General features: G+C 41.6%; 1 protein-coding gene across 1 annotated transcript in view; it reads right to left on the reverse strand.

Moving 5' to 3' along the window:
• The window catches only part of NSUN6 (NOP2/Sun RNA methyltransferase 6), an 84,439-nt gene that overhangs the window by 764 nt on the left and 56,107 nt on the right, over positions 1–27,568 (reverse strand). Inside the window, exons 8-10 of the mRNA XM_052651112.1 lie at positions 23,637–23,781; positions 7,771–7,919; positions 1,230–1,355 (exon numbers count right to left, since the gene is read on the reverse strand). Of these exons, the coding sequence (XP_052507072.1) occupies positions 1,230–1,355; positions 7,771–7,919; positions 23,637–23,781 (420 nt within the window). The remainder of the gene's footprint in view (positions 1–1,229; positions 1,356–7,770; positions 7,920–23,636; positions 23,782–27,568) is intronic.

The following is a 27,568-nucleotide window of genomic DNA, read 5'->3' on the forward strand; positions in this document are numbered from 1 at the left end:
CAATTGGATGATAAAAATTTCTCTTTTGTTGTTGTTTTTTAAATGTACTAGAGTATTTAAAGAGATGAGAAAACGAAGGCTGCACTGATTAGGAGAATAAAGAATCATAAGGAACTGAGTGATCTGTGCAAACCGCTACTCCAAAAATTGCACAAGCCTAACTTAGGGCACCGTTTCACAGATAAATGTTTATGTTACTGAAGATACATTTTCTTAGGCTTATATCAGAAAACCTACTGTCTACTAACGCATGGTGGGGTTCCATCTCTTGGATTATACATTGAATATATATGCATACACACACACACACAAAATTGGAGTGAATTCTCAAATCTTCTTTTCATCTACAATGTAATTATCTTAATTTTTGAGTCTAGAAAGCATCTCCAGATTGCTTTCTAGTTATGTATCCAATTACTTACTAGAATTCTGTCCTGGAAAGTCTTAAGTTAAACGTACAATGTATCTGAATTAATGTGAGCATTACTACAGATTTAAACCTAGTCTCAAACATCATGGACTGAAAAATCTAGTCATCAATGTATTTTAATAAAAACCAGAACTAAAAGGCAGTGCTAAGTAAAAGAAAGTACATGGGAGTTTTAAAAATATTCTATATCTTATCTAAGAAACCAAAGGAAGAGATAAACCTGCACTATCTTCCCCCGCTTGGCTAGTCTTTTGAATCCCAGTTATTAAAGCCTGTTTGGGCTTTGATATGTCATGAGAAAAAATGCTCACCATTTCCCCTACCAGAAAAATACAGGACTGAGAGAGGGGAAAAGGGTTTTAGAAACAAAATTCCAAATAACATGAACAAGAGCCACAAGTCAAACACGTATCAAAAATCCACCTGAGTTCTACGGTCATTTAAACACATTACTGACTGGGGGATTTTTGCAGAAATTAACACCTGTGGCTGGCAATTCGTTATGTAAGTGAGTACTGATACATCTCCAGTCAATAACATTTGGATAACAAAATACTTGTTAACATATCTCTGGTCAGTAAGAGTGAAGGCCTGGAAATCCTGGATCAGGATGTGAAAATTCCAGATGTTCCAGGACAATCTGGAACGGCTTTCATCGGAGAAACCGCCCTGAGCTCCACCAGATTTGTTTCAGGAGTTTTACATGACGTATCCCTTCATGTAACTCTCTGGGTTTATCACTACACTTACGTTTCCGTGACCTACTGGATCACCCCGAGAGAGCTGCCACGGTCCTCACCTGGTGCTGAAGCTGAAGGGCGGGAAACGTCTCGAGGGCCCAGGCAACCTGTTCCTCATTTTCTGCCAGGGTGACAGTGCACGTGCTGTACACCAGCACACCCCCTGGCTTGAGCAGCTCTACCGCCTGAAGACAACACATTTGAAATGCATATAAATGCGTATGCAAAATCACATCCGGAAGTGGAATAATCTGCAGAGGACATCTACTGAACGCTGGCAGAAGACCTCTGCCTTCTGAAGGGACAAGACAACCTCCACATAACCAGGCAGAAGAAAAAGGCAAGAGAATGGAATCAGGACGGGCCCTGCACCCTAGGGAGAGAGCTGTGAATGGAGGAGGAGAGATTCCTGCACCCTGGCAAGTCCCCTCACTGGCAGTGGAAGAGCCCATCCAGTCTGCAGCACCCAGAGGAGTGGCGCGCTCAGAAGGCCGTCACCTCCACCCCGTGCTCCTCAGTCTGAGATGTCCGTCTGCCAGTACAGGTGGAGACTGGGTATGGAAGCTCGGCCTTTGGAGACAGTCCCAGGGAGAGGCCCGGGGCTGGCTGCATGGGGACAGCTTGAAGAGGCGGCACTGCAGCAAGTGAGGCTGCACGCAGCAGCAGCCAGGGCCTGACGGAGAGGCAAGGCCCCATCGTCGGGGGGGCGGGGCACCCAAGGAGAGGGGCAGAGAAACCATAAGAGCTGCCTTCCCTTGCCTGTTCCCAGGACGATGGTCACACGCTCTGGGGGTGGGCGCGTGCCACCAACACCACTGAGGGCATCACAGGCAGGCCCAGGCCACTGCCACTGCTGAAAGACAGGCAAGCGGGCACTGTCACTCCCCTGCTATCCCGGGAACAAGCAACGGCCACCACACCTGCACATCCGCAATGAGGGAACAAGGGCCAGCAAGCATCCACCCCCTCGATTCCAGACAACACAGAGGAGTAGAAGGACCTGACCTCTCTTCTCACAAAAACACCAAAACCACAACAAACTGCCCAACCACTGCCAACATGAAACGGCTGGAACCTGCCAGTAAAGAGAGTCTGCTTCCAAAGGCAAGGAGGAGGCCACAGCAAGATGGCAGGAGGGGCGCTTTTGCAACATAAATCCCATGCCCACCCGTGGGAGACCCACTAACTAGAAAATAATTATATCGCAGAGGTTTTCCCACAGAGTGAAAGTTTTGAGCATCACGTCAGGCTCCCCAGCCTGAGGGTCTGGCATCAAGAGGAGCAGCCCCCAGGACATCTGCTTTGAAGACCAGCAGGGCTTGAAAGCAGGACCTCCACGGGACGGGGGAAAACAGAGACTTCAGTCCGGGAGGGCACATGCAGATTTCAGGTGCACTGGGACCCAGCACAAAGCAGTGCCTCCACAGGAGCCTCGGCCGGACCTACCTGTGGGTTGTGGAGGGTCTCCTGGGGAGGCGGGGGTTGGCTGTGGCTCCCTGTGGGATCAAGGTCACTGGTGGCAGAGACCCCAGGGAATACCAACTGGCGTAAGCTCTCCAGCAGGTCTTTCAGCGCTAAGACCTGGCCCGGCCCAACAGTCTACAGTGTTGGAACATCTCCGGCCAAACAACCAGCAAGACAGGAACACACAGACTCACCACCCATCAGCAGACAGGACGCCTGAAGCTATACTGAGCTCACCCACAATACTAAATGAAATAAGCCCGACAGAGAAAGACAAATATTGTATGACATCAGTTATGTGTAGCATCCAAAAAAATGATACAAAGGAATTTACGTAGAAACAGAAACAGAAACAGACTCACAGACTACAAAAGCAAATCTCTGATTACCAAAGGGGAAAGGCAGCAGGGAGGGATATACTAGGAGGTGGAGTTAACATATACATAGATACATAATCAGCCAGGAACTACCATATAGCACAGGAACCCTATCAATATTCTGCAATAACTTACATGGGAAAAGAACATGAAAAACAGTAGATACATGTGTAACTGATTCACTTTTCTGTACACCTGAAACACAACACTGTGAATCAACTGTGCTCCAACATAAAATAAAAAAGGGCATGTGCACTGCCGTGTTCATAGCAGCGCTATTTGCAATAGCCAAGGCACAGAGGCAGCATCAGCAGAGCAATGGATAAGCTGCGGTACGTATACACACCTCAGGTTTCAGAAACAGACAGCCACCAGAGAGGGAAGGCAGGAGGGAGGGGTAAATTAGGAGTCTGGGGTTAACACCTTGGAAAAGACCCTGATGCTGGGAAAGACTGAAGGTAGGAGGAGAAGGGGACGACAGAGGATGAGACGGTTGGATGGCCTCACCGACTTGATGGACATGAGTTTGAGCAAGCTCCAGGAGTTAGTGAAGGAGGAAAGGGAAGCCTGGTGTGCTGCAGTCCATGGGGTCGCAAAGCATAAGACATAACTGAGTGACTGAACTGACTGACTGACCGGGATTAATATACACACACTACTATACATAAGATGGGCGTCCCAGGTAGCACAGTGGTAAAGAATCCACCTGCCCAGGCAGAAGGCATGGATTAGATCCCTGGGTCAGGAAGATCCCCTGGAGAAGGAAATGGCAACCAGCCCCAGTATTCTCACCTGAGAAATCCCATGGACAGAGGAGCCTGGCAGTCCGTGGGGTCATTAAAGAGTTGGACATGACTGAGCAACTAAACAACTATATATGTAAGTAATCAACAAGGACCTACTGTACAGCTCAGGGAACTCTGCTCAATGTTATATGGCAGCCAGGACAGGACGGGAGTCTAGGGGAGAATGGATACATGTGTATGTATGGCTGAGTCCCTTTGCTGTGCACCTGACACTATCACAACATTGTTAACTGGCTATACCCCAATACAAAATAAAAAGTATACAAAGAAAAATATGATTATTGAAAAAAAACAATGTTCCAGACCAGATGCATTTCATTAGTTAGAGCTGTTTCAGCCCATCTGGACCAAGACTATTCCCAAATATCATCATTCAGTTTCACGGGTTTAGATACCATTTTTATGCTGAAAATTCACCATTTTTAGGTGAGACTCCTTTTTTATTTCTGTTCCCATATATTCAACTGCTTTCTCCATATTTTTCCCATCCCACACTGAATGCCTACCTTCCTCTGAAGCCTCCCAGAAAAGGATCCCCCCATCCTTCCTGGGGTACAGGCCCCAACTCTGGATCATCTTTTACGCCTCTTTCCGTCACGTTCCTGTCTGTCAAGTAAATCCTCTTGCCTCTACCTTCAGAACAGACCCAGGAGTTTCACGACTCCCACTGCTGCCATTCTGCTCCTAGTTTCATGATTTTTTTTCACCTGGATTATTCCAACTGTTTCCCACCTGCTTCATTTCCTGCCCTCCTCCCATCTATTCTCAACACAGCAACCCAAGTGGTGCTTTTAAAACCACCTCTTCTCAACTCAAAACCCTTCCCTGGGGAGTTCCCTGGTGGCCAAGGACTCTGCACTTTCATGGCTGGGGTCCGGGTTCAATCCCTGGTCAGGAACTGAAACCATGCATGCCTCAGGGGACGGCCAACAGAACAAAAAACCCTTCCGATATTCCTTGTCATCACTTGGAGTCAAAGCTCACGGCCTCAGAGTGGCCCTCCCAACGTATGTACAGCAGCCCCTTGCAGCCTTCCCCTCTGTGTGCCTGGCTTGTCCTGCCTGAGCCCCACCAGCCTCTGCGGTCTGGCAGGTGCGGCACCCCTGACTCAGGACCTCTGCAGCAGCCCGGACAGCCTGCTCCTTCCCTGCAGGGCTTGCTCCCTGCACAGCATCCGTGTCTCTCTGCTTCCACTTTGGGTGCCCCCACTCCTAGCTCCTCTCTTCAGTTTGCTCCACAGGGTCACTCCTTGGATACACAAAATCACTTCCTCATCTCTCTGTATTCCTCCCCAGTTAGAAAGGCAGGTCGCACTAGTGGTAAAGAACCCGCCTGCCAATGCAGGAGATGCAAGAGATGCAGAGTCAATGCCTGGGTCAGAAGATCCCCTGGAGGAGGGCACGGCAACCCACGCCAGTATTCTTGCCTGGAGAATCCCATGGACAGAGAAGCCTGGCAGGCTCGACACCATGGTGTTGCCAAGAGTCGGACTCAACTGAAGCGACCTGCACAGCACAGTACCAGTTAGAATAGAAACCTCACGTAAGCTGTAACAGACCAGTACCAATGCGCTCTTGCAATTGCTTCAGTCCAAGAAAACTGTGCATTGTGTTAAAAATTGTGAAAATTACTGTGATGATTCATTTAGCAAACAGAGGTGGACAGAAGGGTTTTCTTATATATCAAAACTTGTCTATAATTATGTCATCTATGGACCAAAGGAATAAATAAATTACTTTAGTTGGAAAAAAATAAAAGAAACCTCATGTAAAAGGGCAAGGGTTAACTATCATATCATCAGCACCTAGCACTGTAGCATACAGGAGCTGCCCAGTAAGTATTTGTTCAAGAAATAAAGTGTAATATGAAAATGAACCTGTCCCAAATAATTAACGCTTCTTTTTTCAAATCCCTAAATTTTTAAAAAATGTTAATGATAATCTTAAAAAAAAAAAAAGCATATACTAATATCTCTTAACCATAGTAGGCTGATCAAAATTTAAACTTTGCCAGCTGCTGTTTGAGCCTATTACATAGCTTTTCTCAACAAATCTTATCACTGCCAGAAGAATGGTTACTGTCTCCAGTGAGGCAACCCCATCAGGTGGAGGCATCCTCCCCATTTCTCAGTCATGAAACCCAAGTATCCATAGTAACTGATGCGGAGACACGTATCCACAGTCTCAACTCCCACCCTCACCCAAAGGCTCATGTGCTGGATTTTACTCTCTCTTGCACACGGTCAGCTGCTCCTCGTCACTAAGACCAACACATCTCCTCCCAAACGGCCTCTTAAAATGCCTAAATGAGCTGAAACAAACAAAAAGCCAAGTCTCTTAAAACAGGGTCCTAATTTTTTATCCTCGGCCTTCCCTGGTGGCTCAGCAGTTAAGAATCTGCTTGCCAACGAAGGAGACGCAGATCTGATCACTGGGTCAAGAAGATCCCCTGGGGAAGGAAACAGCTACCCACTCCAGTATTCTTGCCTGGGAAATGCCATGGACAGAGGAGTCTGGCAGGCTATAGTCCATAGGGTCCCAAAGAGTCATACATGACTTGGCGACGAAACAACAGGAGCAACAAAATTTTACCCAAACATCAAAGTGGGTTGTAGCTATAAGCAAAGCTGCTTCTTCTGCTTGCTGTCTCAACTTCCAGGATGCGTTCTCTCAAGACCGTATAGAAGGAAAAGCTGAAACGGTCCACTCCCGGTGCCACTTTCAGGTAGGAGAGGAGACACCAGGAGTGCTGAAGAGAAAGGCACTCCAAGACAGCTTCAGAGAGGGAATCATCGGAGCATATCCACTGTTGCTATAGCCTATATGTTTACAGTTAGAGAGCTGAGAGGAAACGGCGGGACCGTCTTCGATCCAGTGCTGCCTGCATCCTGGGAAATCCATGATATCATGTTTGCAAGGCTGAGAGAAATTCTCACGGGTTTTATCAGGGCCTCCTGTGAAACATCCCGGAGACCAGCCTGACTTGCTAAGTTTGCCTGGTCCTTCTACATCCTACACTGGATGCTGTCACGTCCCAGTTTCATGAATGAGTTCACCTCTGTTGGATTTCCCACCTTTAATTCACTAAGATGATTAGGAAGTCTATTAAAACGCTGTTTATTTATCTATTTGTCTAATTATTTTTGCCATGCCACATGACATCAGGAATCGTAATTCCCCATTCAGAGATCGAACCTGCGCCCCCCTTCAGTGCAAGCACAGTCTTAACCACTGGACTACCAGGGATATCCAAATGTTTTACATCAGTTAGTAACTCTATGTTAACAACCGTCTACTTTTAAGATAAAGCAGCATGTTTCAAATTCATTCAATGTCTCAGAGAAGAAATTCTACTACTGCCTGCGATGACAGAACGGATCAGCATGAAGGAAGACTAGGTCTCTGGTGCTCTCTGTGTGTGGTATACATAAAACTTACCACTTTAACCGTTTTTAAGTGTAAAATTCAATGGCATTAAGCATTAATTAATATATTCACACTGGTGTACAACCATCACCGTTATCCATCGCCTGAACTCTTCGAAACTGAAACTCTGAACCATGAAACATTAACTCCTGATTCGCCCTCCTGCTCCTTCAGCCTCTGGTAACCTAAATTCTACTTTCTGTCTCTATGAATTTGCCTTTTCTAGACACTATATAAATGAATCACATACACCATTTTGTGTCTGGCTTATATAACTCAGCATAATATGTTCAAAATTCATCCATGTTGTAGCATGCATCAGAATTTCATTCCTTTCCAAGGCTGGCTAAAATTTCATTGTTTGTACAAACCACATTTTACTTATCCATTCATCTACTCATGGACACATGGGTTTTTCCCACATTTTAATTAATAAAACTGTGAATAATGCTGCTATGAAAACTGCTCTCATTCTTTAAACTATCAAACTAGGTCACCTTTCTTCCACAACAAAGTAGCATCACATACCACAGTGAAGAGTTTTCGCTGTAACGGCTGGTAGGACATCACTTCTTTCAACGTCCAAGTACATGCCATGTTTGGCCTCTGTCCCATTCCACTGCAGGGAGCATCGAGAAGAATTCGGTCAAATGATTCTGGTAAGAATGGAGGTTCTCCTGTAAAGAAAATTATAAACATATTTGTGGACGGGCACAAACAGCTCCAGCACTCTAGGAATTCCACCAGAGGGCTCCAGGATCTTTCCACGCTGTCCTGGGGGTGGGGGGTGGCACAGAGAGCTTCTGCAACTAGGAAACCCATCAGTGGGTGCCAGAACTCACCCTTCTGTCCTATGAGGGCGCAAATACCCACCCCCCTACACACACGCACACTGGGAAACCTATCAGCAGGTGCTAGGACCTGCCCATGGCGTCCCAGGAGGGCACGAATAGCTCCCCTAAGACATTTGCCCAGAAGATGGGCTGAAACCACAGCTGAACCTCAGGGGCTGTGTGAGTAAGAAGGAAGAGCTGAAATCCCTCCTCACAGCTGCTCAAACTGCGAAGTCACATCTCTGTTGACAGCTTCCTAAACTCAGCATCTACAAAACATCCGAAACCGCTCCTGCAGCTGGAGCAGAAGGGACGGGTCTGGCTCTAGCAGCCATGGGTCCAAGACTGAACCAGGAAGAGGCAGAAAATAAGAACAGACCAATCGCAAGTAATTAAGTTGAAAGTATAATTAAAAATCTTCCAACAAACAAAAAAGACCAGAACCAGATGGCTTCATAGGTGAATTCTATTAAATAGTTAGAGAAGAGCTGACATCGCTCCTTCTCAAAATTTTCCAAAAAACTGCAGAGGAAGGAACACTTTCTAAGCTCAGTCTATGAGGCCACCATTAGACAAGTGTTAAGTCACTCAGTTGTGTCCGACTCTTTGTGACCTCATGGACCGTAGTCCACCAAGCTCCTTTGCCCATGGGGTTTTCCAGGCAAGAATACTGGAGTAGGCAGCCATTTGCTTCTCCAGGGGATCTTCTCGATCCAGGGATGGAACCTGGGTCTCCTGCATTGGCAGGTGGATTCTTTATCATCTGAGCCAGCTGAAAGCAAAATGTCTGTGAAAGTCGTTCAGTTGTGTCTGACTCTTTGCAACCCCATGGACTGTAGCTGGTTAGGCTTCTCTGTCCATGGGATTTTCCAGGCAAGAACACTGGAGTGGGTTGCCATTTCCTTCTCCCCTTCAGACAAAGATACCATGAAAAGAGACAATTACAGGCCAATATCACTGATGAATACAGATGCAAAAATCCTCAATAAAATATTAGCGAACCAAATCCAACAACATGGTAAAAGGATCATACACCATGATCAAGTAGGATTTATCCCAGGGAAATAAAGATTTGTCAATATCCACAGAACAATCAGTGTGATATATAACATTAAAAAATTAAAGAATAAAACCATATGATCATCTCTACAGATACAGAAAAAGCTTTCAACAAAATTCAACACTCATTTATGAGAAAAACTCTCCAGAAAGTGGGCACAGAGGGAACATATCTCAACATGAGACAGGTCATATATGACAAACCCACAACAAACATCATACTCAACGGTGAAAAACTGAAAGCATTTCCACTAAGATCAGGAACAAAACAAAGATGTCCACCCTCGCCACTATTATTCAACACAGTTTTGGAAGTCCTAGCCTTTGCAAGCAGAGAGGAAAAAATAAAAAACAAAAGAATCCAAATTGGAAAAGTATGACTGACACTGTTTGCAGATGACATGATACTATACATAAAAAAAATTCTAAAGATCCCATCAGAAAGCTATTAGAGCTCATCAATGAATTCAGTAAAGCTACAGGATACCAAAGTAATACACAGAAATCTCTTGCATTCCTGGACTTCCTTTGTGGCACAGTGGATAAGAATCCGCCTGCTAATGCAGGGGACGTGGGTTTGATCCCTGGTCTGGGAAGACTCCACACGCTACAGAGCAACTAAGCCCATCCGCCACAACTACTGAAGACTCCATGCTCTAGGGCCAGCAAGCTGCAACTGCTTGAGTCTGCACGCTGCAACTACTGAAGCCCGCATGCCTAGAGCCTGTGCTCCACGAGAGAAGCCACCACAATGAGTCGCCTGTGCACTGCAGCTAGAGAGTAGCCCTGCTCTCGGCAATTACACAGAGCCCATGTGCAGCAAGGAAGACCTGGTGCAGCCAAAAATAAATAAATACAGCAGCGTGTACGTCTCACACACACACAAAAAATTGCTTGCATTCTTATACACTAACAATGAAAGATCAGAAATAGACATTAAGGACACAATCTCATTTACCAGCACATCAAAAAGAGTAAAATACCTAGGAATACATCTACCTAACAAAGCAGAAGACCTGTACTCAGAAACTATAAGATACTGATGAACAAAATCAGAGATGACACAAACACATGAAAACATACACCATGTTCTTGGATTGGGAGAATCAATACTGTGAAAATGACTATACTACCCAGAGCAAACCCCAGACTTAATGCAATTCCTATCAAATTACCAATGACATTTTTCACAGAACTGGAACAAAAAATTTTACCATCTGTATAAAAACAAAAAAGACCCTGAATAGCCAAAGCAATCTTCAGAAAGAAAAACAGCAGGAAGGCCCTGGCTTCAGACTATACTACAAAGATACAGTCATCAAAACAGTATGACACTGGAACAAAAACCTGAAATATAAATCAATGGAACAAGATAGAAAGTCCAGAGATAAACCCACACACCTATGGTCACCTAATCTGTAACAAAAGAGGCAAGAGTATACAATGAAGAAAAGACAGCCCCTTCAATTAGTGGTGCTGGAAAACTAGCCACTTAAATGTAAATGAAGTTAGAACACTCCCTAACATCAGACACAAAAATAAACTCAAAATGGAATTAAGACCTAAATGTAAGGCCAGGCACTATAAAACTCATAGAGGAAAACATAGGCAGAACACTCTTTGACATAAACTGTAGCAAGATCTTTTTCAATCCACCTCCTAGAGTAATGAAAATAAAAACAAAAATAAACAAGAGACCTAAATAAACTTAAAAGCTTTTGCATACCAAAGAAAACAAACAAACAAAAAAAACACAGCCCTCATAATGGGAGACAATATTTGCAAATGAAGCAACTGACAAGGGATTAATTGCCAAAATATACAAACAGCTCATGTAGCTCAATATTAAAAAAAAAAAACAACCCAACTAAAATATGAGCAAAAGACCTAAAAAGACATTTCTCCAAAGAAGACATACAATGGCCAAAAAGATTGTCAACATGGCTCATTCATTATTCAGTTCAGTTTCAGTTCAGTCGCTCAGTCATGTCCGACTCTTTGCGACCCCATGAATCACAGCACACCAGGCCTCGCTGTCCATCACCAACTCCCGGAGTTCAATCAAACTCATGTCCATCGAGTCGGTGATGCCATCCAGCCATCTCATCCTCTGTCGTCCCCTTCTCCTCCTGACCCCAATCCCTCCCAGCATCAGAGTCTTTTCCAATGAGTCAACACTTCACATGAGGTGGCCAAAGTACTGGAGTTTCAGCTTAAGCATCAGTTCTTCCAATGAACACCCAGGACGGATCTCCTTTAGAATGGACTGGTTGGATCTCCTTGCAGTCCAAGGGACTCTCAAGAGTCTTCTCCAACACCACAGTTCAAAAGCATCAATTCTTCGGTGCTCAGCCTTCTTCACAGTCCAACTCTCACATCCATACATGACCACTGGAAAAACTATAGCCTTGACTAGATGGACCTTTGTTGGCAAAGTAATATCTCTGCTTTTCAATATGCTATCTAGGTTGGTCATAACTTTCCTTCCAAGGAGTAATAGTCTTTTAATTTAATGGCTGCAGTCACCATCTGGAGTGATTCTGGAGCCCAGGAAAATTAAAGTCTGACATTGTTTCCACTGTTTCCCCATCTATTTCCCATAAAGTGATGGGACCGGATATCATGATCTTCATTTTCTGAATGTTGAGCTTTAAGCCAACTTTTTCACTCTCCTCTTTCACTTTCATCAGGAGGCTTTTTAGTTCCTCTTCACTTTCTGCCATAAGGGTGGTATCATCTGCATATCTGAGGTTACTGATATTTCTCCTGGCAATCTTAATTCCAGCTTGTGCTTCTTCCAGCCCCACGTTTCTCATGATGTACTCTGCATAGAAGTTAAATAAGCAGGGTGACAATATACAGCCTTGACATTCTTCTTTTCCTATTTGGAATCAGTCTGTTGTTCCATGTCCAGTTCTAACTGTTGCTTCCTGACCTGCATATAGGTTTCTCAAGAGGCAGGTCAGGTGGTCTGGTATTCCCATCTCTTTCAGAATTATCCACAGTTTATTGTGATCCACACACTCAAAGGCTTTGGCACAGTCAATAAAGCAGAAATAGATGTTTTTCTGGGACTCTCTTGCTTTTTCCATGATCCAGCAGATGTTGGCAATTTAATCTCTGGTTCCTCTGCCTTTTCTAAAACCAGCTTGAACATCTGGAAGTTCACGATTCACATATTGCTGAAGCCTGGCTTGGAGAATTTTGAGCATTACTTTACTAGCATGTGAGATGAGTGCCACTGTGCGGTAGTTTGAGCATTCTTTGGCATTGCCTTTCTTTGGGATTGGAATGAAAACTGACCTTTTCCAGTCCTGTGGCCGCTGCTGAGTTTTCCAAATTTGCTGGCATATTGAGTGCAGCACTTTCACAGCATCATGGATTTGAAAGAGCTCAACTGGAATTCCATCACCTCCGCTAGCTTTGTTCGTAGTAATGCTTTCTAAGGCCCACTTGACTTCACATTCCAGGTGTCTGGCTCTAGATGAGTGATCACACCGTCATGATTATCTGGGTCGTGAAGCTCTTTTTTGTACAGTTCTTCTGTGTATTCTTGCCACCTCTTCTTAATATCTTCTGCTTCTGTTAGGTCCATACCATTTCTGTCCTTTATCAAGCCCATCTTTACATGAAATGTTCCCTTGGTATCTCTAATTTTCTTGAAGAGATCTCTAGTCTTTCCCATTCTGTTGTTTTCCTCTATTTCTTTGCATTGATCGCTGAGGAAGGCTTTCTTATCTCTCCTTGCTATTAGAAACACAAATCAAAACTGCAGTGAGGTATCACCTCAAACCAGTCTGAATGCCCATCATAAAAAAATCTACAAACAATAAATGCTGGAGAAGGCATGGAAAAAAAGGGACACCCCCTTCTCTGTTGGTGGGAATGTAAATTGGTACAGCCAAAACTGAGAACAGTATGGAAGTTCCTTAAAAGACTAAAAACAGAACCACCATATAACCCAGCAATCCCACTAATTGGCATATATCCACAGAAACCCATAATTCCAAAAGGTACATGCACCATCTCAATGTTCATCACAGCACTCTTTACAATAGCCAAGACATGGAAGCAACCTAAATGTTCATCAACAGAGGAGTGGATAAAGAAGATGTGGTACCTATATGCAATGGAATATTACTCAGCCATAAAAAGAACAAAACTATGCCCATTTACATGAATGGGCCTAGAGACTGTCATACTGAGTGAAGTAACAAGATAGACCCAGAAAGACAAATATGATATTGCTTACATGTGGGATCTAAAAAAAAGGCATACTAATGAACTTAGTTACAAAACACAAGTAGTGTTACAGATGTGAAAGAAAACAAACTCACGGTTACTAGGGGATAAGGTAGGAGGGATAAATTGGGAGAATCGTATTGACATATATATACTACTATTTATATCGCTAACTAACAAGGTGCTATTGTGTAGCAGAGGGAACTCAGTACTCTGTAATGCCCTATATGGGGAAAAAAAAAATCTTTAAAAAGGTTGGGTATATGTATCTGTATAACTGAATCACTCTGCTGTACACCTAAAACTAATGCAACTTTGTAAAGGAACTACCCGTGCTGTGCTTAGTCGCTCAGTAGTATCCAACTCTTTGCATCCCCATGGACTGCAGCCCTTCAGGCTCCTCTGTTCATGGGGACTCTCTGGGCAAAAATACTAGAGTGGGTCGCCATGCCCTTCTCCAGGGGATCTTTCTGACCCAGGAGTCAAACCCAGGTCTCCCACATTGCAGGTGGATTTTTTACCATCTGAGCCAACAGAGAAGCCCAAGAATACTAGAGTGGGTGCCTATCCCTTCTCCAGGGGATCTTCCCGATCCAGGAATCGAATCGGGATCTCCTGCATTAAAGGCAGATTCTTTACCAGCTAAGCTACTATGGAAGTCCTCCCGTAAAAGTTTTTTTTTTTTTTTTTAACTTATTTGCTCTCTGCCCTATTAACACAGAAAACTCCTGAGGCAGATGCAATCATCAGGAATTCAAGATCATAATCTAGAATAGAAAGTAATATGAAACAATTTCTCCATTCAACCAAGTAGCTGGTTAAGCTGATTGATTTACATGTAAAAAAAGATTAAAGACATCATTATTATTGAATAAACTGATATAGCACAAGCCAAAGTTTAATCCAGTGAGACTTAGCACCCTCAATGTCAGAAGCCACACTTCATCAGAGCTAGGACCTGAAATTAATTCTAGTCATTCTAAGGGCTGATATTTTCTTAGGAAATCTTACTGCAGACAGCCCCAGAAAGAGAGGGTACCTTTCAGGTTCTAGTCAAACATAGCAGTTGTACAATTCCTCGGTCTCCTCACTACTGTAGCCATGAGCAAGGCTGTGCTCTAGAACGAGTCTGAAGTGAAGTGAAGTCGCTCAGTCGTGTCTGACTCTTTGCGACTCCGCGGACTGTAGCCTACCAGGCTCCTCAGTCCATGGGATCTTCCAGGCAAGAGTACTGCAGTGGGTTGCCATTTCCTTCTCCAGGGGATCTTCCCGACCCAGGGATCGAACCTGGGTCTCCCGCATTGGAGGCAGATGCTTTACTGTCTGAGCTACCAGGGAAGTCTACATATCCCCAAATCCGATCTCCCATGGGTTTCCCTTTGCATTCACTTACATAACTTTCTCCACTCCAACTTCTCATCTGTTTAGTGTTACTGGAAAAAGTCATGAAACCAAATGGGTCTGCTTATGCTCCTTAACTGTAAGATATTACTGCTAACTGATTTTACACTAAGTTAGCTGATTTCCTACAGCACCCACTGCAATGTTTCAAGTCACATCCCAAGAGAACCTTCTGCTTTTCTCTGACTGCAAAACTGTTAGACACAAGCTCTTATCAATTTAACTTTTCTCTATCTACAACCATCCTTGCTTTCTTATCAATTGCCTCCAAAGAAATATCTTACCAAGGTAAGCAATTATTTTTACAATTCTTAACTTATTGACCAAAGACTTATTAATACATCTTTTGTTACCTGAATGTTATTGACCAGAAACTTAACAAATTGCTGGCCATAGGCATTAGTTTCTACAAAAATTCCCTGGTCAATAATGTGTTAGTACATACTGATAAAATCCTCTTGAAAGATATGCCAATTTACACTACCAGTAGCATGAGTGTAATTATATTATAAACCTTTTTTTTTCTTCATTATATGGTCACACTGTCTTTGTTTCCTTTCCACTGGAAGTTACCATTTTCTCATTGATTTGTTCAGAAGAGCTCTTTGTACATCAAGGATATTAATCTCATCTTTCTTAAATATTTTACAAATATTCCCCACAATTTGCCATCTGCCATAGGTTTTTTAACATAATAAATGTTTGGTATTAAATTTATCTTTTTCTTTGCTGAGTTCTACGTTTGCTTTCATGCTTCAGAATCTTCCCCCTTGTGAAATCATATCAACGTTCATCTATATCTGCTTCTTGTTACCATCCCAGCTTAATTCCTGACAATAAGCTTTAATCCATGTTGAAGTTACTTTTGTGTATGATCCTTTCCCCGCACTGTGCAAACAAAAAAATCATCTCAGAACTATTTATTGACAAATTTACTCTTCCCTGTAGGTTTGTAATGCTAATTTTATCATATGCTAAATTTGTATAGACATTTGAACCTATTTCAAGTTCTGCTCCAAATATGCTAGTAATTAAGCTCTATTTTCTTGAGCTCCAAGTTAACCCATTTCTACTCTGCTGTGTGATGCTGAGGTGGGAACTCTGAAACTACGATACTTCTTTGCCTGCTGATTTCAAGATTCACCAACAGGAGGCAGAGAAGCAATGAAGGTGGATAGAGGATGGACAATAAGAAGGGTAGAGGACAGGAGATGATCCTTCCCGAAGGATTGTTGTTTCTGTCTAAACAACCCCAAGCACAGCCCTTTGCCTCAGTAGCTACAGTTTCCAGGTTTTTCCCTTAAGTATCACAAAACAGATAGAGCCCCCTACCTCAAGCAGCAAGTTCCAGCTACCTGAGATCACCTGCTCTGAATCCTGAGTAGCAGCTAGGTAACACCCGTTTCCTTGGAGTTTTGAATCCTGACTCCAGGGAGCCTCTCCCCTAAACTTTGTGGAGAATCCAGAAATAAACCCGCGCATTTACAATCAATGAACTTATGGCGAAGAAGGCTAAAATATACAGAGGAAGAAAAAGAAAGTTTTCAATAAGTGATTTTGGGAAAACTGGACAACAACATGCAAAAGAATGAAGTTAGAACATTTTCTCACACTGTATATTTTTTTAAAAACTCAAAATGGATAAAAGTCCTAAATGTATGACCAGAAACCACAAAACTCCTCTTAGAGAACATAGGTAGTACACTCTTTTATAGAAATCTTAGCAGTTTTGTTTCACCTCAGCCAAGGAAAACAAAAGCAAAAATAAACAAATGGGACCTAATCAAACCTAAAAGCTACTGGCACAGAAAAAACTACCAACAAAATGAAAAGACAACCCACTGGAGTAAACGAGCTGACTCATAAGGGTTAAAATCCAAAGTACACAATGAACTCATAAAACTCAATATCAAAAAACCAAAAGCCACTCAATTAAAAAATTGAGCAGAGGACTTCCCTGGTGATCTGATGGTTAAGAACCCACCTGCCAATGCAGGGGACACAGATTTGAACCCTGATCCAGGAGGATCCCACACACTGCAGAGCAACTGAGCCCGGGCACCGCAGCCACTGAGCCAGCGCTCTAGAGCCCGTGAGCCCCAGCTACTGAAGGCACAGGCCCTAGACTGCGCTCTGCAGCAAGCGAAGCCACCACAGCGAGAAGCCTGCACACCGCAACTCAAGCAGCCCCCACTCTCCCCAGCTGAAGAAGCCTGCATGCAGTGATGAAGACCCAGCGTGGCCAAAAATAAATAAATAGATCCTTTTCTTTTATAAATGAGCAGGGAACCTGAGCAGGCATTTTTCCAAAGACAAACAGATGGCCAACAGACACATGAAGAGATGCTCAACATCACAAATCAGGCAAATGCAGATAAAACCTACAATGAGATATCATCTCACATCTATCAGAATGCATGCACGCTCAGCTGCTTCAGTCATGGCCAGCTCTTTGCGACCCCACAGGCTGTAGCCCACCACACTCCTCTGTCCATGGGATTCTCCAGGCAAGAATATTGGAGTGAGTTGCCCTTCCTTTCTCCAGGGGATCTTCCCAACCCAGGGATTGAACTTAAGTCTCCAGTATCCCAGGTGGATTCTTTACTACTGAGCCACCAGGGAAGAATGGCTATAGTTAAAAAGACAACAAATAACAAATGTTGGCAAGGATGTGGAGAAAAGGGAACCCTCCTACACTGTTGGTGGGAATGTAAACTCATGTAACCATGATGGGAAACAGTATAAAGGTTCCTCAAAAGATAAAAATAAAAACAGAACCACTACTAATGAAAAGAACAAAGAAGCAGAAGACCAAAAAGGAAAGAGAACACTGTCAACATTATAAACCAACTAGACCCACCAGATAGGTTTTCCCACAGAAAACCCTATGTAACAGTAGAATACGTACTCCTCCCCAGTGCACAGGGATCATTTTCTAAGACAAACCATAGGCAAGGCCATACTACAAAGCTCAACAAATTTAACAAAGGTTAAACTCATACAGTATTTGTTCTCCCACTGAAAGGAAATGAAAATAAAAGTTATTAATAGAATGAAATTTAGGAAATTCCAAGTATGTGAAAATTTTAAAACATGCTCCTAAATAACCATAAGTCAAAGAAATAGACAGGTATATATCATAAAATGCTCTGATGTGAATGAAAACACAACATACTAAATCTTATAGGAAGTAGTGAAATACTGTTCAGAGGGACATTTATAAATACCTACATCAAAAACTCTCAAACCAACAATTCAGTCCATGCATTCTTAAGACACTGAAAAAAGATGAACAAACTAAAAATAAAGAAGGAAAAAAAAGAAAACAATTACAATTAGAGTAGAAATTAATGTAACAGAGAAAAGAAAACAGGGAGATTCAACAAAACTGAAAGATGACTCTTTGAAAAACATCAACAATATTGACAAAACTTTAGCTAGACGGACCAAGAAAGAAGATTCAAAATACTAAAATCAGTAACTAAAGGGGGGACACTGCTCCTGGTCTGAAAGAAGTAAAATTGATTATAAAGGAGCACTATAAACTGTACTGTTGTTGTGTAGTTGCTCAGCTGTGTCTGACTCTTTGTGGCCCCATGGACTGCAGCCTGCCAGGTTCCTCTTGTCTACGGAATTTCAGAATACTGGAGTGGGTTGCCATTTCCTTCTCCAATAAACTATATAAATAACTTAAATGGGCAAATTACTAAAAAGATACACAGACTACTGAAATTTATACAAGAAAGAGAAAATGTGAATAAATCTATAATAAGCAGAGACTGAAACATTTTTTAAAAATCCCACAAAGAAAAGCCCGGGCCCAGACAACTTCACTGATGAATCCACCAAACTTAAATAACACCAAGTCTTCAAAAATTCTTTCAAAAACATAAGAGAAAAGCATAATTTCCAACTCATTCTATGAGACCAGAGACATCAAAACCTGACAAAGATATCCCAAGAAAGAAAATCACAGACCAGTATCTCTTACAAACACGGACACAGATATTCTCAATGAAATACAAGCAAACTCAATCCAACAATATATGAAAATGATTATACACTATGCCCAAGTGAGATTTATCTCAGGAATGAAAGGCTAATTCAAAAATCTGAAAAGTAATAGAACAAAGGTCAAAAACCACATGATCATCTGAGTAAGATACAGAAAAAGCACCTGACAAAATCCAACACCATTACATGATTTGAAATATCCAACAAACCAGAAATAGTAGTAAATTTCTCAACCTGATAAAGGCTATCTATGAGAAACCTACAGTTTTAAGCCACCTGAGAAAAGACTAATCGGGAACCAGATATGGAGGATCCCTGTCACCACTTCTATTCAGCATTGTACTAAGGTTCTAGAATGGGCAATGAGGCAATGAAATGGAACAAATGGCACCCAGATTAGCAAAGAAGAAACTGCAGATGAACTAACTTGAAAGACTCCTAATTCCCAATTTCAAAATTTCCAACATGGGCTTTCCTGGTGGTCTAGTGGTTAAGAATCCACCTGCTAATGCAGGGGACACAGGTTCACTCCTGGTCCAGGAAGAGTCCACATGCCAGGGGCCAACTAACTCCATACACCATAACTACAGAGCCAACGCCCAGCCTCTGCCACAGAGAAACCACCTTCAGGAGAGTTACTGCACTGCAGTGAAGAGCAGCCCGCACTCCCTGCAACTAGAGAAAAGACGACACAAACAGATGCAAAGATATACCGTGTTCTCCAACTGGAAGATCAACATTGTCAAAATGACTACACTACCCAAAGCAATATGTAGATTTAATGCAAATTACCAATGGTATTTTCTACAGAACTAGAGGAAAAAAATCTTAAAATTTGTATGGAAACACAAAAGGCCCCAAACAGCCAAAGCAATCTTGAGAAAGAAAAACAGGGCTTGAGGAATCAGGCTCCCTGACTTCAGACTATACTACAAAGCTACAGTGATCAGAATAGTATGGAACTAGCATTTAAAAAAGAAATACAGATCAATGGAACAGGCAGAAAGCCAAGAAATAAACCTATGCATCTATGGGCAATTAATCTACAACAAAGGAAGAAAGTCTATACAATGGAGAAAGGGCAGCCTCTTCCATAAATAGTGCTGATAAAATGGGACAGCTACATGTAAACAAATGAAATTAGAACATTCTTTAACACCATATACAAAAATAAACTCAGAATGGATTAAAGACCTAAATGTTAGACTGGATAATATAAAACTCTTAGAGAAAAACATGGGCAGAACACTATCTGATATAAATTACAGCAATATCTTTTTCAATCCATCTCCTAGAGTAATGGAAGCAAAAAGAAAACAAACAAATGGGACCTAGTTAAACTCAGAAGATTCTGTATAGCAAAGCAAACCATAAACAAAAGGCAACCCACAGAATGGGAGAAAATGTTTGCAAATCATGTAACCAACAAGGGATTAATCTCCAGAATTTACAAACAGACCATATGACTCAATATCAAAAAAAAAAAAAAAACTTAATCAAAAAATGAGTCAAAAAAAAAAACTCTTAAAAAAACATTTCTCCAAGGAGACAGACAGATGCCAAGAGGCACAGGAAAAGATGCTCAATATAACTAATTATTAGAGAAATGCAAATCAAAACTACAATAAGATATCACCTCATGCCAGTCAGAATGGCCATCATCAATAAACGGCCAACAATATACAGTGAACAGGGTGTGGAGAAAAAGGAACCCTCCTACACTGTTGGTGGGAATGTATTGGTACAGCCACTATGGAGAACAATATGGAGGTTCCTTAAAAAACTAAAAACAGAGGTACCATATAATCCAGCAACCCTACTTCTGGGCCTATATCCAGAGAAAAACATGGTTCAAAAGGATACATGCACGCAATGTTCAGCACCATTTACAACAGCAAATACATGGAACCAATCTAAATGTTCACTGACTGATGAATGGATAAAGAAGATGTGGTATACATATACAACGGAGTATTTGCTCAGCCATTAAAAAGAATTAAATAACGCCATTTGTGGTAACATGAATGGACCTGGAGATTACCATGCTAAATGAAGTCAAGTCAGACAAAGATAAATACCTTATGACATTACTTATATGCAGAATCCAAAACAATGATACAAATGAACTCATTTACAAAACAGAAATAGACTCACAGACTTAGAGAACAAATTTATGATTGCTAAAAGGGAAAGGGTGTGGAGGAGGGATGGACTGGGAGTTTGGGATTGACATATACACAATGCTATATTCAACTCAGATAATGAACAAGGGCCTACTGTATAGCGCAAGGAGCCCTGCTCAATACTCTGTAATAACCTAAATTGGAAAAGAACAGATACATGTATACATATATCTGATGCTGAAGCTGAAACTCCAATACTCTGGCCACCTGATGTGAAGAAATGATTCATTTGAAAAGACCCTGATGCTGGGAAAGATTGAAGGCAGGAGAAGGGGATGACAGAGGAGAGATGGTTGGATGACATCACCAACTCAATGGAGATGAGTTTGACTAAACTCTGGGAGTTGGTGATGGACAGGGAGGCCTGGTGTGCTGCAGTCCATGGGGTTGCAAGAAGTTGAACACGACTGAACAACTGAACTGAAATGATATATATAACAACCACTTTGCTGTATACCTGAAACTAACAATGTTGTTAATCACCTATACTCCAATATAAAATAAAAATTTTTAAGTCACATGAATCAAGCAAGAATATACAATGGAGAAAAGACAGTCTCTTCAATAAGAGGTGCTTGGAAAACTGGACAGCTACAGGGCTTCCCTGGTGGCTCAGAGGTTAAAGCGTCTGCCTGGAATGTGGGAGACCCAGGTTCTATCCCTGGGTCAGGAAGATCCCCTGGAGAAGGAAATGGCAATCCACTCCAGTACTCTTGCCTGGAGAATCCCATGGAGGGAGGAGCCTGGTAGGCTACAGTCCATGGGGTCACGAAGAGTCAGACACGACTGAGCGACTTCACTTTCACTTTTCACATGTAAAAGAATAAAACCAGAACACAAAAATAACACCAGACACAAAAATATACTCAAAATGGATTAAAGACGTAAAATAAGACCCACAACCTATAGTAAGATATGACACTATAAAGCTCTTAGAGGAAAACAGGAGGAACATTCTTTGACATAAATGACATCAAGATCCTCTCTGACCCACCTCCTAGGGTAACTGAAATAAAAATAAACAAATGGGACCAAAACTTAAAAGCCCCTGCACAGAAAAGGAAACCATAAACTGGACATAAATACAACCCTCAGATTGTGTGAAAATAATTGCAAACGAAGCAAGAGACAAAGGATTAATCTCCAAAACATACAAGCAGTTCATGAAGCTCGATATCAAAATAACAAACAGTCAAAAAATGGGTAGAAGACCAAAACAGATATTTCTCCAAAGAAGATGTATGTGTCAACACACACATAAAAAGATGCTCAAAATCGCTCCTTATTAAAGAAATGCAAATCAAACTACAAGGAGTTATCTCCACACACCAGTCAGAATGGCCATCATCAAACAATCTACAAATAATACTGGAGAGGGTGTGGATAAAAGGGAACCCTCTTTTACTGTTGGTGGGAATGTAAACTGATATAACCACCACAGAGAACAGTATGAAGGTTCTGTAAAAAACTCAAAATAGAACTACCATGTGCCCTAGCAATCCCACTACTGGGCACATGCCCTGAGAAAACCATAATTCAAAAAGACCCATGTGCCCCAACATTCACTGCAGCACTGTTTACAGTAGCCAGGACATGGAAGCAACCTAGACGTCTACAGACTGATGAACACACGAAGAAGATGTGATACATCTATCGATGGAATATTACTCAGCCATAAAAAGTGACCAAACGGGGCCATCTGCAGTGATGCGGATGAACCTAGAGTCTGTCACACAGAGTGAAGTAACTGAGAAAAACAAATATCATACATTAACACATACATATGGAAACTAGATAAATGGTACTGACGACCCTATTTGCAGGAGAGGAAGAGACACAGACGTAGAGAGCACACTTGTGCACACAGCAGGGGAAGGAGAGAATGGAATAAACTGAGAAAATAGTATTGACATATATACACTACCATGTGTAAAACAGCTAGCGGAAGTTTCTGTATAACACTGGGAGCCTGGTGCTCTGTCATGACCTAGAGGGGTGGGATGTGGGGGTGGGAGGGAGGCTCACAAGGGAGGGGATATGTGTATATGTACAGCTGATTCACAGTGTTGTACAGCAGAAACACCCAATTGTAAACAATTATCCTCTAATTAAAAACTTGCTTTTTACAAATCACATGAATCAAACAGCATCTAATCAATAAACATTCTAGGAAAACAATCCCCATAATTGATTAAAATATGCAAGTTCCTTGAGTAATTTATGAAATAAAGTCTAAATACAAACAAAGATAGAGAAATAGAGTGATGTAACCAATGCAATATTTTATTCCAGAACAAGAATCATTGCAGTTTTTGCTTTCTAGTTCTATATATCACCAGTTCCTCAAGAAAAATGAAACACGAAGAATCATAAAGCTGAAAGGCTTATATAGAATCTCAACTTCCTGAGCTGTAATATGAAACTAAAACAAACACGCTAAGAATAAAGAGTTTGACCTAGTCTTGGAGGTTTGATTCTGTATTTAAAACCAGATATTCAAAGATGAGATGAAAAGCAAAAAAGACATCTATTATGCCAAAATATCTTAGACCCACGACAGAGTTTCAAGGCCCTATGGATATTTAGGGGCTGGCACAAAGGCAGCAAAATCTGACTGTAAATGCCAATTACAGAAGCCTTTGAAAGATAAAATTTAACTCACCGTCTGTGTCCTTAACCATATCAAGTTTAAGGGCCTTTGTTCCATCAAAGCAAAATGCCCGGATGGAATTTAATCCTAACAATAATGCATTCTGCTTTATTTTTTCTACTTTTTTGGATATTTTATCCAGTGCTATCACTTCTCCCTAAAAAAAAAAGAAAGAAACATAAAAAAGTGCAAATACAAAGGAATCATGAAAATTATCATAGAAAAAATCTCATGAATAATTATATTCTTCCCCACTTTCCTGTTTCCCCCAGTTTTAAAGGTGAATTCATCATCCAAATGTATACTAACTTTACATCGACTACCTATTAAGCATTTCCTTTTCAAGAACACAATCTTGCCAGATAATTTTCTTATAATGCCATCTACTTTTACTCCACAGAACTCAAAACTGAACAGCAGTGTTAGCAATCTTCTCCCAGGTGGTGCTAGTGGTAAAGAACCTGCCTGCCAATGCAGGAGATAGATGTAGGAGACATGGGTTCAATCCCTGGGTCTGGAAGATCCCTTGGAAGAGAACATGGCAACCCACTACAGTGTTCTTGCCTGAGGAGCCTGGTGGGCTACAGCCCATGGGGTCACAGACTCAGACACAACTGAAGCGACTTATCACACAAAGAAACTTTAAAATATTCATTTGAGATAAATATTAAAATATCACCAATTTGATGTGCCCTGCTCACCTCTGGAAGAGCATGTTTTTCTGAGACATTTGCCTTCTAGAACTCTGAGATGCAAACGAATGTTACTTGTAAAATCAGCCTTCATTCCAGTACTTTCTGAGCTATGTACACATAACAAAATTCATGTGAATTCTGACAACTAAAGACAGAAAAATATAAGCCTGTATCACAGCAAAATGTTCTGAACTATAAAAAATAGATCAAAAATAATTTTACATGGAAACACTTAAGTCAAAGTCAATAGGGACTTCCCTGGCAGTCCAGTGGTTAAGACTTCATGTTCCAAGGCAGGGGGGGTGGGTTTGATCCCCACCTGGGGAGCTAAGATCACACACGCAGTGGCACAGCCAAAAAAAGAAAACATGAAAAACAGAACTAATACTGCAACAAATTTAATACTTTAAAAATGGTCCATATAAAAAAAAAATCTAAAAAAAAAAGCTATTAAAGAGAAGAGGCTACAGTTTTCTGAACAGGCTGTGATACTCATAGTCAAAGCTATGGTTTTTCCAGAAGTCATGTATGTGATGAGTTGGACCACAAAGAAGGCCGAGCACTGAAGAATTGATGCTTTTGACCTGTGGTGTTGGAGAAGACTCTTGAGAGTCCCTTGGCCTGCAAGGAGATGCAACGGTCCTGAATATTCATTGGAAGGACTGATGCTGAAACTGAAGCTCCAATACTTTGGCCACCTGATGCCAAGAACTGGCTTATTTGAAAAGACCCTGATGCTGGGAAAGATTGAAGGCAGGAGGAGAGGATGACAGAGGATGAGATGGTTGGATGGCATCACTGACTCAATGGACATGGGTTTGAGCAAGCTCTGGGAGTTGGTGATGGACAGGGAAGCCTGGCGAGCTGTGGTCCATGAGGTCGCAAAGAGTCGGACATGACTGAGCAACTGAACTGAACTGTGATAGTCACGTGGTATTTTATTTTATTTTATTTTTTCCTTTATTTTAATTTACAATACTGTAATGGTTTTGCGATACATTGACATGAATCCACCACGGGTGTACATGCGTTCCCAAACATGAACCCCCCCACCGACCTCCCTCCCCATAACGTCTCTCTGGGTCATCACCGTGCACCAGCCCCAAGCATGCTGTATCCTGTGTCGGACATAGACTGGCGATTCGATTCTTACATGATAATATACATGTTACAATGCCATTCTCCCAAATCATCCCACCCTCTCCCTCTCCCTCTGAGTCCAAAAGTCCGTTATACACATCTGTGTCTTTTTTGCTGTCTTGCATACAGGGTCGTCATTGCCATCTTTCTAAATTCCATAGATATGTGTTAGTATACTGTATTGGTGTTTTTCTTTCTGGCTTATTTCACTCTGTATAATCGGCTCCAGTTTCATCCATCTCGTTAGAACTGATTCAAATGTATTCTTTTTAACAACTGAGTAATACTCCATTGTGTATATGTATCACAGCTTTCTTATCCATTCATCTGCTGATGGACATCTAGGTTGTTTCCATGTCCTGGCTACTATAAACAGTGCTGCGATGAACATTGGGGTACAGGTGTCTCTTTCAATTCTGGTTTCCTCGGTGTGTATGCCCAGCAGTGGGATTGCTGGGTCATAAGGCAGCTCTATATGCAATTTTTTAAGGGATCTCCACACTGTTTTCTGTAGTGGCTGTACTAGTTTGCATTCCCACCAACAGTGTAGGAGGGTTCCCTTTTCTGCACACCCTCTCCAGCATTTATTGCCTGTAGACTTTTGGATCGCAGCCATTCTGACTGGTGTGAAATGGTACCTCATTGTGGTTTTGATTTGCATTTCTCTAATAATGAGTGATGTTGAGCATCTTTTCATGTGTTTGTTAGCCATCCGTATGTCTTCTTTGGAGAAATGTCTGTTTAGTTCTTTCGCCCATTTTTTGATTGGGTCGTTTATTTTTCTGGAATTGAGCTGCATAAGTTGCTTGTATATTTTTGAGATTAGCTGTTTGTCAGTTGCTTCATTTGCTATTATTTTCTCCCATTCAGAAGGCTGTCTTTTCACTTTGCTTATATTTTCCTTTGTTGTGCAGAAGCTTTTAATTTTAATTAGATCCCATTTGTTTATTTTTGCTTTTATTTCCAGTATTCTGGGAGGTGGATCATAGAGGATCCTGCTGTGATTAATGTCGGAGAGTGTTTTGCCTATATTCTCCTCTAGGAGTTTTATAGTTTCTGGTCTTACATTTAGATCTTTAATCCATTTTGAGTTTATTTTTGTGTATGGTGTTAGAAAGTGATCTAGTTTCATTCTTTTACAAGTGGTTGACCAGTTTTCCCAGCACCACTTGTTAAAGAGATTGTCTTTACTCCATTGTATATTCTTGCCTCCTTTGTCAAAGATAAGCTGTCCATATGTGTGTAGATTTATCTCTGGGCTTTCTATTTTGTTCCATTGATCTATATTTCTGTCTTTGTGCCAGTACCATACTGTCTTGATGACTGTGGCTTTGTAGGAGAGCCTGAAGTCAGGCAAGTTGATTCCTCCAGTTCCATTCTTCTTTCTCAAGATTGCTTTGGCTATTCGAGGTTTTTTGTATTTCCATACAAATCTTGAAATTATTTGTTCTAGTTCTGTGAAAAATATGGCTGGTAGCTTAATAGGGATTCCGTTGAATTTGTAAATTGCTTTGGGTAGTATACTCATTTTCACTATATTGATTCTTCCAATCCATGAACATGGTATATTTCTCCATCTATTAGTGTCCTCTTTGATTTCTTTCACCAGTGTTTTACAGTTTTCTATGTATAGGTCTTTAGTTTCTTTAGGAAGGTATATTCCTAAGTATTTTATTCTTTTCATTGCAATGGTGAATGGAATTGTTTCCTTAATTTCTTTTTCTACTTTCTCATTAGTGTATAGGAATGCAAGGGATTTCTGTGTGTTGATTTTATATCCTGCAACTTTACTATATTCACTGATTAGCTCTAGTAATTTTCTTGTGGAGTCTTTAGGGTTTTCTATGTAGAGGATCATGTCATCTGCAAACAGTGAAAGTTTTACTTCTTCTTTTCCAATTTGGATTCCTTTTATTTCTTTTTCTGCTCTGATTGCTGTGGCCAAAACTTCCAAAACTATGTTGAATAGTAGCGGTGAAAGTGGGCACCCTTGTCTTGTTCCTGACTTTAGGGGAAATGCTTTCAATTTTTCACCATTGAGGATAATGTTTGCTGTGGGTTTGTCATATAAAGCTTTTATTATGTTGAGGTATGTTCCTTCTATTCCTG

Source organism: Budorcas taxicolor, chromosome 13 (genome assembly GCF_023091745.1).
Source record: "Budorcas taxicolor isolate Tak-1 chromosome 13, Takin1.1, whole genome shotgun sequence".
In the NCBI taxonomy this organism is placed as follows: domain Eukaryota; kingdom Metazoa; phylum Chordata; class Mammalia; order Artiodactyla; family Bovidae; genus Budorcas; species Budorcas taxicolor.